Source organism: Pteropus vampyrus, unplaced genomic scaffold, assembly GCF_000151845.1.
Source record: "Pteropus vampyrus isolate Shadow unplaced genomic scaffold, Pvam_2.0 Scaffold44, whole genome shotgun sequence".
Taxonomy (NCBI): Eukaryota; Metazoa; Chordata; class Mammalia; order Chiroptera; family Pteropodidae; genus Pteropus; species Pteropus vampyrus.
Window position 1 is genome coordinate 1033539 of NW_011888825.1, and position 12515 is coordinate 1046053.

General features: G+C 39.5%; 1 protein-coding gene across 5 annotated transcripts in view; it reads right to left on the minus strand.

Annotated features, from left to right (window-relative positions):
* The window catches only part of MYH10 (myosin heavy chain 10), a 139584-nt gene that overhangs the window by 44803 nt on the left and 82266 nt on the right, over window positions 1-12515 (minus strand). For all 5 annotated transcript variants that reach the window (XM_023529935.1, XM_011358946.2, XM_011358945.2 and 2 more), the window contains exons 14-15: window positions 9916-10089; window positions 9554-9668 (exon numbers count right to left, since the gene is read on the minus strand). In XM_023529935.1, the coding sequence (XP_023385703.1) occupies window positions 9554-9668; window positions 9916-10089 (289 nt within the window). The remainder of the gene's footprint in view (window positions 1-9553; window positions 9669-9915; window positions 10090-12515) is intronic.

Below are 12515 nucleotides of genomic sequence, written 5' to 3' on the forward strand. Positions count from 1 at the left end.
TCCTACCACCTAATGTTGGCCTCAGCATGGTGCCTGGCACATGGTAGCTATTTAATAAATATCTGCTGAATGAACACAAAATGACCCCCAAGAACAAGAGGGGAGGCGCGCCATGTCTCCTCCGTGGGGCTGGTTTGTAGGCCTCTGGCCTCCAAGGGCAGCTCTTCCACACAACGCGACGGTGGTCTGACAACGCAGCCTCGAGCAGGAACTGCTTTTTACAATAGCAAACAAAAAACATCATCATAATGAACCTGATTTTCAAATATATTTTTAACATGGTGATCCAAAGCTAAATATTCAGCACGCTTGGACTTTCAGTTCATTTTTTATTTTAATTAAAAAATTTAAGCTCAGGGTTAGCTTCTCCCAATGAGCAAAAATTATCTTCTGGGTAAAAGAGAGAGACACTTTGGGAACTTCATTAAATAATTTGGACCACACTAATAATATAGGATTTCACACAAAAATCAAGAGCTATAAAAACCTCTATTTTACAACAATATTTTCTTGTTGAAAATAGTTAAGAGTAGGAATCAGAGAAAGGCAGAAAATGCAAAGCTGAGATTCTAGCAACTCCTTGAAATGAGCAGCACTGCTCCTTCTAAGACTTCATACCACTCCTAAAACCACCAAGCGTCTTATAACCCAGAGTTTCATGGCAAAGAATGGCTTTATTTATCCTCCTGCTACAAACTCTTCCATCTGAGGTGCCAGGGGAGCCTGGTTAGGGTTGCTGGAGGGCACTGTAATACATTATTTGGTTGCCCAGTAGCCTAAAAGGAATTCAAAGTATTTTACACGATTTATCAATCTATAAAAACTTATTTAGACAGTGAGAAATTAGATGAGTTCCACAGACCTGTAATCTGCAAGGGCATATTTGTAGTTTAAGGGGAAAAAAAAGCAATTTGTAACCATCTATCTCATAAAACTGTCATCTACAGATTTGCTTGTTTTTAAATAAGGAATGATATCATCTAGTTCCAGAATGCTTAACTGGTCCTTCTAGGTGACAATCTCAGGAGATAAGAGGTATATGAGATTTTTATGTTCTTCACATCTGTACATGGGCCAAAATACTAGTGCTACTAAGTTTAATTTATTTACACTAGCTTTTCAGAAACTCACTGCAGTTAATACAGAAACAAAAAAAGGGGGGAGAAGCTTATTTTAATGTTAATTTTAATAGCCAGATGATGATGAACAAGAACTACATCAAATACTCCTACAAAAGGCCTCTGGTACTCGGCACTATGCTAGGTATCCACGTAGTATGTTCTTAATACTCATTTAAACACATTAAGACAATTCTACTCTAATGTACCTCAAAATGTTACTTACAGTTAAAAACAGGTTCAGAAACAAATATTTAACTCCTATGATTTTCCAGAAACAATCTTAACATCAAATAGTATATCTCCACAATATCTCTATTACACAGTAATAACAAATTTACGGTGGTTACATAACTGGGTAGTAGAATCAATCTGTTAATTGTTCTAGAGTATTTGAAAATTTTTAGAAAAATTCCAGGATGTCTAGAGGTTGACAGGAGGCATGTGATTTAAAAGCAATCTTCCTCCCAAGCACTAGTGTAAGCTGAATTTGAATCTGTCTCCTTTACCTCCTTCATCTGTACTTCCTATCCCCTGCAAAAGCCAAAGCTGTTTGGGCAAACATGAGTCCCATTCATCCTACAGAGTTTCTGTCACATTTCTGCTCTTGCTCTCTCCCCTTGGCAGGTCGCATGTACTTAATTCAGGGTGGCGCTGGGCAGTGCTGCATGACTGCCAATCAGTTTGGTGTTGGGGTACTAGGAACACACGTGGACTTGCATTAAACAATACTGAAGAAAATAAACAGTAATTGATTTTCTCTGTTTATCATAATTGCAACCACAGCAGCAACAGGGGTGCGACGCCAGACATGTATCTGGGCACTTCCCATGTGCCAGGTGCAGGCTCACAATGCCTCGTTTGATACTCGCAAGAACCCTGAAAACTAAATATCAGTGACCACTTGACCTCAGGAACTCAAACTGCAGTACCCAAAAGCTGCATCCCCCGGAGCTCTCATCTCCTATTAAGACTCAGGATAAAATATATAGGAGTAGAATATACTGTAATGACAAAAAACCTTCATCTAATGAAAATGATGACAATTGAACTAATAAGCACATTAATCATGTCAGGCCTAAACCACAGATCCTAAAATAGCACTAAAAAGAGAGATTTATGACCAATTGAAATAATCTAGAAGGAGATTAAATGATTATCATTTTATCAGTCTTGACTCTAAATGGAACTTCCTTTAATGACTTACTGAGACACACACACACAAAACTGGTTCAAATTTTAGAAGTCGCAACATCATAATTTCTGTTTGAAGCATGGCTAAGGTAAAAGCTTTTCTCCTAAATTATGACAAGGTAGGTAAAAATTCAGTGGACATTAGAAGATAAAGGGAGACCCAAAAGAGCTTGTGACAAATGGGGAAGCCCTCGTATAGCGGTGACCAACCTCTCTTTGGTGATTCTCAGTCTCAACTTAACTGCTGTTACTATATTTCAAGTGCCGCTTCTATGAAAGATTGAAAAAGAGTGGAGGATTTCCCTATCAATAATTAAAATCTGCTTCATGTACTTCTCATTTTCTCTGAGGGTACTCTTCCAGATCTGTCAGCTGCCATTCGGCACTTGTGAAGGCTCAGAGACCTAAATGGTACCACTCTGTGCAGGAGACTGTAGATACAAACTAGCATTAGGGTGGATTATGTATAACTGCCCCTCCAACACAGTTTGGATCAGGACTAAGGCTACAGACAGCGCCTAGCACAGACCTTTTGAGTCTAAAAACCCTGCCTACAATTTTGAATTTATAATCCCTCTTTGCTGGTTCATTGTGCTTGCACCCTCCATTACTGGTTATCTCAGAAGTCTAGACTTTCAAAATACCATATATTGGGAAGAAAACAGTCGTTTGGTTTATAACAGAAACGTGTATGCCTCCTTATTCTGCCTCTAGGAATTGTTCCTTTCTCTTCTACACTTGTCCTTTGATACCTTTGGAAACCTCTCTTTACCCAAGTCTCTCATTTTGTCCTCCAAAGCCTGCATGTTCTTCATAAAGCTATTTTCATAACATCATGAATATACTTAGAAGCACAGGGTCCATAGTAGCTTTGTGTTATCTCATTTAGGGAGATGCTCACTATATGTTAGCTTATGAAAAACAATAAAATTTGGATCCCTAGGAACTCCATCCACTGTCTTCTGAGAAATCACTGAAAATACTAAAGCTCCAAATTTTCATTTAAAACCTGTTACCCCTTCCCTGGAGTTTTAATCCATAAACACACATTGTGGAGAAAAACATTTTGCTGTAGAAATACTAGACATAACTTCAAAGTCCATCTTTAGCCAAGGTGGATGGAAGGCCCTCTAAGAAGGAGAGCTTGCTGCTCCTGACACTTGCCTCAGCTGAGTAACTCAACCAAAGGACACTTCACTGAGAGCCAGAACAAGGCATGTTCTCAGTGCCAAGGTGAGAATGTGGTGAGGTGAATCAGCTTACTCCCTGCCAAAACGATGCCATCTAAGAGTGGCTCCTCTGTCCCTGATCCTGTTGGTACAGAAAACACCTGGTCCGTACACTCTGAAGATCACAGTTCCACAGGAAGGAAAAAGCACCTATGCTGTCGGAAAGGGGAGGGCCACAGAGGGCATATTAGGCAAAGCTGCTGCATCTGAAAACGGTGTGGAATACCCACCTACCCATCAATTCCCTCACTCAATGACTGATTTATGGTGTGCTTACTTTGTGCCAGGTGCTGAGGAAATTACATTGAGCAAAACGACACACTGTCTTGGCTCTCAAAGAGCTTAGAGTCTGGAATTCTCTTAAGAAATTAGCAATCCAAAAGAGTTAGAGGGAATTGATTTAAAGAGGGCACTACTTTGAAAGTCCAAAAGGTCAAGTACTAATATTTTAACAAAGCGCAAATCTCAGGCAGACCATAAGCTTAAAACTACCTCCTAGCTCTCTCTTCCTCTCCCCACTTTCTCAACTTTGTCAGTGTTCCCCAAGGCCAAAGATGACTGAGTTTGAAGATTTTGTCCTTTGGAGTTCTGTAAAATATACATTCCAGTTTATGGAATAATCTTTGGCATAATCTATCATCCCCTGATACCCTCTTCCCCAATGCTGCAATTTACTTCTTTTATAGTATGTGACCTAGAATTGATGGCAGGAATCTTGACTTAAATGAAAATGAGCACATTCCTTTAATATATTTTTTAAAAACCTTTTGAGATAGATTTAGATCTCAGTATTATCATGTTCCAAAAATTAGAAAGGAAATTTTATTATATAAATTTGACTGTATCTTTGAATTTTATTACTTGATAATTCCATTAAATAACTGGAAAGCTGGGTGATATTCATTTTATATTGGGCTTTTGGGGGCCTCTAGCCATGGTTAGGCTGTATTTTAAAACAGGGTTAGGGTTCAGACGACAGGGCCCATAGAGCTGGAGCTCAATTTCACCTTCAACATACAAATTCTAACAACACTCCACTCTCTCTTAGTCTCACCTTGCACATATCAAGCCTTGTAGATAGTTTCATTATCTCCAGTTCAAAAGAAAAAGCCAAGTAGCTAGATATGCACATAAATTCCAAACAAAAGGTATAATGATGAGACCAACACACATGTGAGATAAATATGTACTTATTTGTTCACAAAATGTTAATGACTTAAATAAAGAAAAAACTCCTCTTTGGAATTTCTTAGAGTTGAAAATGTAAAGGTAATTCAAAGACAAAGGAGACAGTATTTAGTTGATCAATTCCTAATAATTCCTTTAGAGGACTGTGTATCAAAATGGCACCTGAAAAAGGTAGTGACATACCTTTTAATATGCAGTGCGGTAAGTGCTGTACATAAAATAAGAAGCAATGTGTAGGCAGTAGCGATTGAATTGTTTATGCACTCAAACAGTTGCCTTAAAGGATAATAAAACTGAGCATGAAATGAAAGGTTCATGCAGGTCTATGAGCAAAACAAAAACAGAAACCCAGAAACCAGCCCCACCCCCAGTCTACCCTGCCCTCCCCGGCCACCCTGCCAGCCCCCACCCCAAATTTTTCCTGCAGGCTTAAAACCCTTCTGTTTTGGAAGACCTACAGGCTTTGTACATTCACCTGGTGGCTCATGAAGACCAGAAACACTGTCATAGAAAGAAGCTCTCTGAATATTCTGAATCTCTAAAGCAGAGAAACAGCAAAAACAGGACAGAAGAGCAAATACACAAACACTTCAGTTAGTGTGAAAGACATTCGACATTACAAATAAATTTTGAAATCGGACTACAAAAGTAGCTAGTCCAGGGCAGATCCCATGCAAACATTACTGTTTACAGAATTTGTACATTTGGACAAAGTTCATTATAAAATAAGCTTAATCTGAATTAAAAGAGCACATTACCAACTCCAGGTGTAAACATATCACATTGGTGTTAAATGATTACTCCCATGTAAGTGCAGGATGAAAATTTAAAAATAAGGTTCTATTTGAGTTGTTCATAAAATTATCTTGTAATTAGCAAATTAGGACAATGCTACAGTAAGAGCACTCTGGTAAATGTATATATTAGTAGCTTTTACTGTGTCAAAAATTTATATTGCTGTGTAATTTTACTTCCAATACAGATTTTAGAAATACAATTTATTTCAAATACATATTACTGACATATAGGTAACTACCATTAAGGAAAACAAAATTCAAGTTCTGTTGTAGCAAACCATTAAAATAACTTCAAATCATAAGATATTTGACCATATCATTACTCATGAAAATATCCTAAGAGGCACATTGATATAAAATGCAATTAGGTTTTTCTGTGTTTTAGCCCCAAGAAGTGGCAAAAAAGTCCTGTGCAGCTGGTAGAGATCCCAAAACATCTTTTAGCAAAAAGTGGGGCACTACGAATCTCTAGGGCAGGGCTGCCACCAAATTATTTCTTCTGGTTTGGCCTTGGGAAAATTCTGTAAAACCCTAGCACAAAGTCTATTTTCACACAAAATGTTTTCTACTCAGGGCATTGCAGCGTCACAGGCAAACTATATTCATATATCTTATATTTATACATTCACAGTCCACTTGTCATTCCCACTTTTGCATTTTTATGTGGCTATAAAAAGGGAAAAATAATGACATGTTTTTCCAGGGCTATTTTCTTCTAGAGAAAAAGTTCCCCTTATCCCAAGGATGTATCTCTACATCCACAGCAAGCAGTGGTGAATTCTCCACCTTAGCGCCCTCCTCAAACTCCTGTGCCTGCCACTGACTTCACGTATGAAACACACAGTCCTCAAAATTGGACAACATGGTACTGCCGCTCTGCCTGCCCCTCCTCCAACAGCGAGTGACTTCTGAGATTCTGTCGCCCAGATTACTCTGAATAGCTGTCCACCTAAGATGATGAATGACAGGTCTTCCTGCGAGTTATCAGGAGAGAAGACATGAGGGAATATTCCAGAGCAGACATTAGCATGGCCAATCAAACTCAGCCTACTTTGACAAAAGTGGCTGTACGTGCTCCCAAGCACCTATCTGTAGAAAGGCGAAGTGACAACAGGACTGTGCAGACAACACAGTCTTTGACTAATACAGATGGACAGGGCTCAGGCCAGGACTGAAGCAGCTTTGCAAGGCTGCAAGCATTCCTTTGTTTACAGAAACTCTGGGAGAAAACAACTTTTCCATAGCTATGGAAAGCACAAAAAGGCAGGTAAGGACTCTCCAGACATGGTCCTGCCCTAAAGATACCATCTGTGACACAGATCATTGCAGTCCTCACCTTCACCGTTGCCTGCCAAACTTACATTCCTGAAGCTTCTGACCCACTACTACCAAAGGCTCTCTCATATCTGGGGATGGCAAGATAAGGAGCTAAAGAAGGATGGAAGGAGGAAGCCAAGGAAGCTGGGAACCAAGATGGAGGCTCGCTCAGTCCTGTGATTGCATCTGTGCATATCCTGAGTTTTCAACTAGACTATGAGCTCTTGGAGGGCAGGGCTATGTCCTTCTTCATTCTCAAACAGATCTCACAGATTATAACCATGGTAAGCACATCGTTACTCATGTAGTGTTATATGCTCAATAGGTGTTTCCAAAAATATCATCTTTGATTAAGAAATTGAAATACAAGAGTCAAAAGTGGTTCACAACATCAGAACCAATATGTAAGCTCAAGACCTAGGTTTTTTTTTTTTTATCATATATAACTCCTCCAAATACCTGCCTCTCTTTTCATTAACTCCTCCAAATACCTGCCTCTCTTTTCATTCAAAATGAAGAGAAAAATAAGTTTTTGAGGCTTCAATAGTAAAAATGTTAGTTTCCTCTGTTCCTTTTTTCCTAGGCCTTCCTTCCATGCCCACTGCTTTCATCCTCAGTCATCTCATACTGGATCCCCTACTTCCAGGTTCTTTCACCCCAATCTATCCCACCAACCAATAAGGTCAAATCCACTGAGACTGGCAATCAGGGTTCTCCATGGTCTGGTGTCAGCCTATCACCCCAGCCTTTTGCCCTATCCCTACTCTATGGCCCGAATGGAACACTTACCATGAGCTGTGATTTTCCACTTCCACACTGTGATCACCCATTCCGCCTGCTCGACCCCTTCTTCCCCCACACCAACTTCACTCCAAAAAATGCTCCACATCCCAAGATGAGCTAGCTCATGCAAACATGCTCACCCTTCACTGTTTAAGGCGTGATCACGACGTGAATGCTCATAAATTAGTGCTGAAAACCTGCCCAGCATTCATTAAATACTCAGTAAATGTCAGCTTTTATTTATTCAACAAATTATTATCTTTCGAGGACAAAGAAAACTGCCTCCTCTTTCACGACATTTTACCTTAGCACCCCAGAAAAAAAGGTAGTCCTCTTCCTCTGTTGTGCATTGCTAATAGCTCATTCCGTACCATTCGCATGGCATTCACCACAGGTATCTCTGGCACTCAACAATCTGTCTACATATCTCACTCGCTCTCCTGTGCACTAAGATCTTAAGAGAGTGCCAGGTGGAAGAGGGAGCACGGGATAACTCTAACCCACATTATGCCGAATACCGTTACAATGGAAATGATTCCTAATAGAATGCGAGTATTTACGATTTGTAGCATTGCTCCTTTCTCTTCATTTTGTGACAATTTCCTTGCACATTTCCAACTCACCAGTGCTGATCTTCCTAGCGCTGTGGACCTTGTGACAACCGGAGCTCAGTTGTTTTTTCCGCTCCTGTTTCGGCTTCTCATATCCCATTCTAACACTTCCTAGCAACAGGGTCAGGAGTCCCTCATCTACTGAGGCACTGCAAATTCCACGTTAGGGTCCTGTCCCTCCTCTCAGTCCTCATGCAGCACCCCTCAACTGACTGGGTCACTGTAAGTAACAATGAACACTGCATCTGGTGAAAGACTCTCACCCATAGGCATAAAAATTAAAAACTTCTGTTTGGCATGTTGGAAACCTAACTTGTCCCCCAAATCCCTCCTTTCAAACGGTCTCAGGTACACAGTCTCTTCCCAGGACACATGCATGCACGTGTGCCGTGCATCCCACCCCAACAGGTTCGCTCACATTTACTTGATCATTCTTGACTAGATTATGTTTTGATACGGTCATCTTTCCCCATACTCACTCTCTGTGCTCACTCTTTTCTATTTCTTTTGCCCCAATTGCCCAAACCCCTTCTTTTTTGCTTTCTATGTTTCTTTCTCTCCGCCTCTGAGAAGACAGCTAGATTACAAGGTCTTGAGATGCTAAAGAAAAAGCAGAAGTAACCCAGGTTCAAGGCCTCATAAGGGGCAGATCCAGGGCTAAATTCTTGCATGACCTGAGGCCATGTGAAGAGATGGGATATAATCGAGATAAAATATAGTAGTGACAGCTAAGCTCTAGAAGATATTGGTTCCCACTATTCATAAACACCCTCAGATGTTTTGTTTTTCTGGTACTAGTAAAACCTCTAGTCTATGACAAAATCACAAAAGTCTTCACCGAGGTTCATATAAACAAAAGAACTATGAGGACTGACTGATGGGAATAAAAACAACTGATCTACATGCAGAGTATCTGAGTTTCTTTACCAGACATTTTGCAAGTGTGTGGAAGGCTATAAGTGGCTGAGGACGCAGCTCAGCTGGCCCGTATGCAACACAGAGAAAATGCACAGGGTTTCTCGGGTTTTGTGTCTCAGTCCCCTGGGATTATAACCTAATTGAGACCAGGGAGGCCTGAGGCATATGTATAGTTTTTTATGGCTCTGGGCCTAGAATGTTTCCACACTCATAGCATCTGACCAAGAAGGCAGATGTCTTGTTACCCAGTATTCTTTAAGTGGGTAAATTCCGATATAACGGCAGCCCTGCTCTAGGGAGAGTTTTAAAGTAAAAAAATATATATATATACACATATATAAGCTTTAATTGTAAACAATTCTGGCCAAGCTCAATTACAAATGTAAGCACATTCTTACCATCCTTCCAAAGCTCTGCCACAAATCTGTCTGATGACTGGTGCAGGAGTGTGGCCACATTGTCGTTCAGAGGGTCCATGTTCTTCATTAGCCACTCATCTGCCTTATAGTCCACCTGGCCCATACCGGAGCCATGCATGGTGAGATAAAAAAGAGAAAAACAAACACAAAAACAAGAAACATCTTAAGCCTTAGCCAAAAATGTTCACAGAATAATTCAAAAAGTGGGTTATCTTGAAGGCAATGCATCTGTAATGTGCGCTATATTTAAGGATTTACAAATGTTTGTCAGCACGTGTTACAAACTTTATCAGATGCAGCAAAATTTCACAGTGCTTTTAATCAAGTTACTCAACTCTTACCTTCCCTGCATAATGTATAATGCAAAAGTCGGCTTTGTCTTTCAGTTGCCGAGGTTTCTGAAACTTGGAGTGGGAACCTTGCTCTTGAACTAGTTTTTCAACAAAGGTTTTATCCGTGGCTTTAGGAAACCAGCACTCTTCATCCAAAAGGGCCAGTACGCCAGGAGGGTTAGCCTGATAATGAGAGGCAATAAGAAAAGCCAAGTTTTGCATGTCGCTTTAATTACCAGGATGTTTTTTGCTATTGGCAATTTAACCTCCAAGACAATTAGTTTTATGAAGATCTATGGAAATCAAACTGCTAGGATAGAAAGTGATGTCCAAACCATATATATAAGTCAAGTGAGATCTCAAACTGCTAAATAAGTGCTGGTGAGACAGAGAATGAGGAACTTATCCATACACACAGAAATATGTAAATGGTAGGCAAACTAAATCCCAGTAGATGACCCGCCAAAAGCAGCAATTAAGACACATCGCAGAGGAACTAGGAGGCAGACAGATGAAACTGAATATTTATATTCAATGACTGGACAGATTATTAAAAAAGCTCTAATAGGTGAAGTGCTTCAGACATTTTATATTCTAATCAATTCAAGTTTCCGTTTAAAGTGATACACTGCTTAATATTTGGTAAAACATTCTAAACGATTATTAAGCAGAATATATGGAAGGTGATGAAATAATCAATTACTTTATATATTTGCTTCAACGAACATTTAAGAGCCTATTTTAATTTCACTCAACTAGTTCACTGAAAAAAGGCCTAGAGACTTAAAGTAGATTAGTGTCACCTGGGGCTGCGGAAGGGGAGCAGGGCACGCCTGCTAACGGGCCTGCTAATGGGTACAACGTGTCTTTCTGGGATGATGAAAATGCTGTAAAATTAGACAGTGGTAATGGCTGCACAACTTCATGAATATACTAAAATCCACTGAATTGTATACTTTAAAAGAGTGAATTTTAGGATATATGAATTATGTCTCAATTAAAAAGTGCTTGGAGCTTACCATATTCTGGGAGCTCTAACATTAGTGGAATGACTTCCTTTTTGGAGGAAAGTGGAGAACACATGAAAGCTAAATAAAGTATTTAAAAGGTTATGATCTATTTTATAATACTTCTGGATTATCATACTGCAAACATGGCAAGTTTGTGATACAAGAGTATACCGATTCTAAGGCTTTTTAAATAAATCTCGAGGGTCAGTTTTCTTCAACTCACGAGGCCTTTATATTTACTGGGAGAGAAGGTGCTACACAAATACTGCTTAAAAAGTAACTAGAGGTTATAGTTAAATATAAATGAAATAATGTAGTAATAATGGTCAGAGGAAGGTAGTGATGGAACAGAATGCCGTCAGGTAGAAGCAGAGAGACAACTTCTGCTCTGAGGCCCAGAATTGAGAGCTTTACTCCGTGGCTATATAGTTTGTGGTTCCTCTACCTCAGAGCACTTGCAGGATTTCAGAGCAGCTGAAAGAAGACTATAATCAAAGGCAGCTACGATTAGGAAATCCTAGAGAAACAATGGTTCAGAGCGGCAGATAACACAATATGCCCCATTTACCTGACGACTTTCAGAAACGAAGTTTCATATGAAGATAAGCAAAATGTCCATCTTTCTACCATAATTTTTACATTTTTAATCCTCTTTAATGGAAATATTTTTAAATTCTGAAATAGGATCCCGAATATAATTTAATCTTTTCTAAATGACTCAGTGACAGCGTAATTATGAATATCTATTATTGTATCTCCTTTTTATTTTCCCACTTCATCTTTCAATGTCAAGTTTTCTGTTAACACTTCCCCTTTCATTGGAGATTTCTAAAAGAACTATAAGTTTGGAAGATGATGTTCCTTTCTAAGGCCAGAGGCAATAGCAGGGGTTTTGTAAGCAGCTTTCCGGGCTCAGAGGCTCACCTACTGCTACCCCTTCCCAAGCTGGGAAGAGGCTGGGTTTGTGAGAGAAGAGGTTAAGACTGGCACATGACAGGAAGGTGCCACCACAGAGTAGCTTTTTAGGCATTTTCCTTCTGAAAAATGTCATTCTCACTCTCCATTTTGAAGAAACCATCAATGGAATCATCCCATATCATCTACATGCAATAAATTTCCTACTATTATAAACTCTTACAGGGTTTTTAAAAATTTGTTTTTTGAAAATTAGATTTTATGTTTCTATAGATGAGTAGAATAAGGTAATTGCAAAGAAGAAGGATTTGAGGTAAAGAGTGAGTCAGCATTAAATCTTGGATTCTCTCCCTCCCTTTTCTGAGTTCTCTCTCCTTTAAGTTAGGCAAGGAGTAAAGGGTTATATTCTAAAGGTTTTGGGAAAGAGCCTAGAAATACAAGAAGTATAGGAAGAAAGGAGTAAAGGAAGGAAGGAAAGTAGGATGGAGGGAGGGAGCAGGGAAGGAGTGAGGGAAAAAAGGAAGGAATTCATTCTGCTCATTTCCCTTAAGTATCAAAGCATAACTGGCACATCTTCTCCATTCCAATACTTTCTGAGCACCATGAATGAATAAGTTCCCTAAAATGCCACTATCAATGTATCGTTCACCTGCTAATTTCTGGAATGTGGCTCTGAAATGCTCT